This window comes from Phaethon lepturus, unplaced genomic scaffold, assembly GCF_000687285.1.
Source record: "Phaethon lepturus isolate BGI_N335 unplaced genomic scaffold, ASM68728v1 C14045682, whole genome shotgun sequence".
Lineage (NCBI taxonomy): Eukaryota > Metazoa > Chordata > Aves > Phaethontiformes > Phaethontidae > Phaethon > Phaethon lepturus.
The window spans coordinates 5009-6826 of NW_010576237.1; the positions used below are offsets into that span (position 1 = coordinate 5009).

Sequence of the window (1818 nt, forward strand, 5' to 3'; positions counted from 1 at the left end):
AAACCTTCTTTTCAAAGCCTTCTTTTCAAAGAAGGTATTCCATTAGAGGAGTTCTGACTATGCAGTCAAGTTAGTAGCAGAAGCAAACTTTAACTGGAATGCCATATACAGTTGTGGTTCAGGAGTCCCATTGTGTTATGTACAGTTGTATCATATTATTCCCATATGCCGTGGAACATAAAGCAAAAAGCTTCTGGCAGCTTATTTACAGTTCACAGTTGTAAAGTAGTTCACAATACAGTAGTAGCTCCATCAAAATAGGCTCAGCTAAACATTCAAGTAACAAAAAATGCTAGTAGTCTCTTAATACCAATGTGTCCATTGCCAGCAATGGACATTATGCCAGGTGAGTCAGCTCCTGTCATGGAGGAATTATGATACACAGCTGATGCAGAGTGCAACTTCTCAGTGCATGCAGTTGCAAACAAAGCTTATTTAAGCCTCATCAGGGTGTTTTCTGATGAGTAGTATGCATGTGACCAGGTTCTTCACAGTATAGATATTCTTCTGCTGGTTACACACATCATAAGCATAGTTCATATACATGTGTTGCTCCAAGTTAGCTATGTACTTCTGTGCCATTTGGAGTTAGCTTAGCTTTCCTCTCTACACAAGGTCCTTTAGCAGAGTACTGCACCAGAAGAAAGGGCTCTTTGGTTTCTCCTTCACCCACAATGCTTTCCTCATCTTCAGACTGGCTGATCCTCTGCAGACGCAGGTAACACCAGCAGCCCAGTATCAAGGCACCAAGAGCTGCAATAGCAATCAAAATGACAATAACTGTCACCACTCCAGTGGTGGGGCTATGATCCATGATAGACATGGTCAATATTTCAGATTGTCAGACTTCTTTAAGGCGATTCTTCTGTCCTCACTATCAGGCTTGCTGCATCTTCAAACTCCTGCAGTGAAAAAAATAGACACTTGAAGTTGTGTCATTTTACCAACCATGACTATAATGTTGCTGAATATGGTATCCTTCACAATGACAAATGACCCTCTTGCATTCAGGGCTTTGAGCTTCTCCCACTCCTACAGTTCTTACTCATTTTAAGCCATTTCTTCAGACTGCCTTTGAAATTGCAGATTTCTACATCAAACTACAGCAAATAAAAGCTAAGCTTCTTTCAACTCTTGACATGCTCATCAGGATAGCACATGGTCAAGCCTGCTATGAGGTAACAGTTTTTACTAGGAGATAGAGACAAGACACAGACACATAATAGACTATAGAGAAGTGATACAGTTCAGTATAGAGAGGTTTAAGACTATTTAATTCAAATAGTAAATCATGGGTGAGCTCTCCAATCCATGACAAGGTACCAGTTCAGCTAGCTTTAGTTTTCCTAAAGGAATCCTACAGAAGCAGTACATTTGAGTCAGAAGTCTGGCCCTCTTAAAATTTCATTTACAAACATCTTTCTTACATCCTAACAGTTCCAGAATTAGTAAGGTAATTGCAATGCTAATACATTACTATAAGCCTGTCCATAACACTAGTCTGTTTAGAAGGGTTGACTACGTGGTAATTAAATGGTTGTTCATCAAGATGATAAAAAAGCCAGATGTTGCTTTATATGCATTTTTCCAAAGAATGAGGTAGAGCTAGATTTATTGAAGACTAACAAAACACAAGGGGGAGTTCATTATTTTAAGCTTCTGCTTCTCTCACTGGTTTTCAAACCACAAGAGCAAGGTAGTGCATTAGGACTGCAGCTGAAATGCAAACAGAAGTAGCAGGCAGAAAAATGGGAGTGGAGGACCTCCAAGACTTCCTTAGTCCATTGCAGAGTTTTGGCAGGACAGAAATGTGTAGGG

General features: G+C 39.9%; 1 protein-coding gene across 1 annotated transcript; it reads right to left on the minus strand.

The window, feature by feature from the left end:
- Positions 1-323: 323 nt before the first annotated feature.
- Positions 324-897, minus strand: SNN (stannin). Its single transcript, XM_010295665.1, has one exon. It carries the CDS (start codon positions 821-823, stop codon positions 560-562), a length of 264 nt encoding a protein of 87 aa, XP_010293967.1. The 5' UTR covers positions 824-897; the 3' UTR covers positions 324-559.
- Between the last annotated feature and the right edge of the window lie 921 nt (positions 898-1818).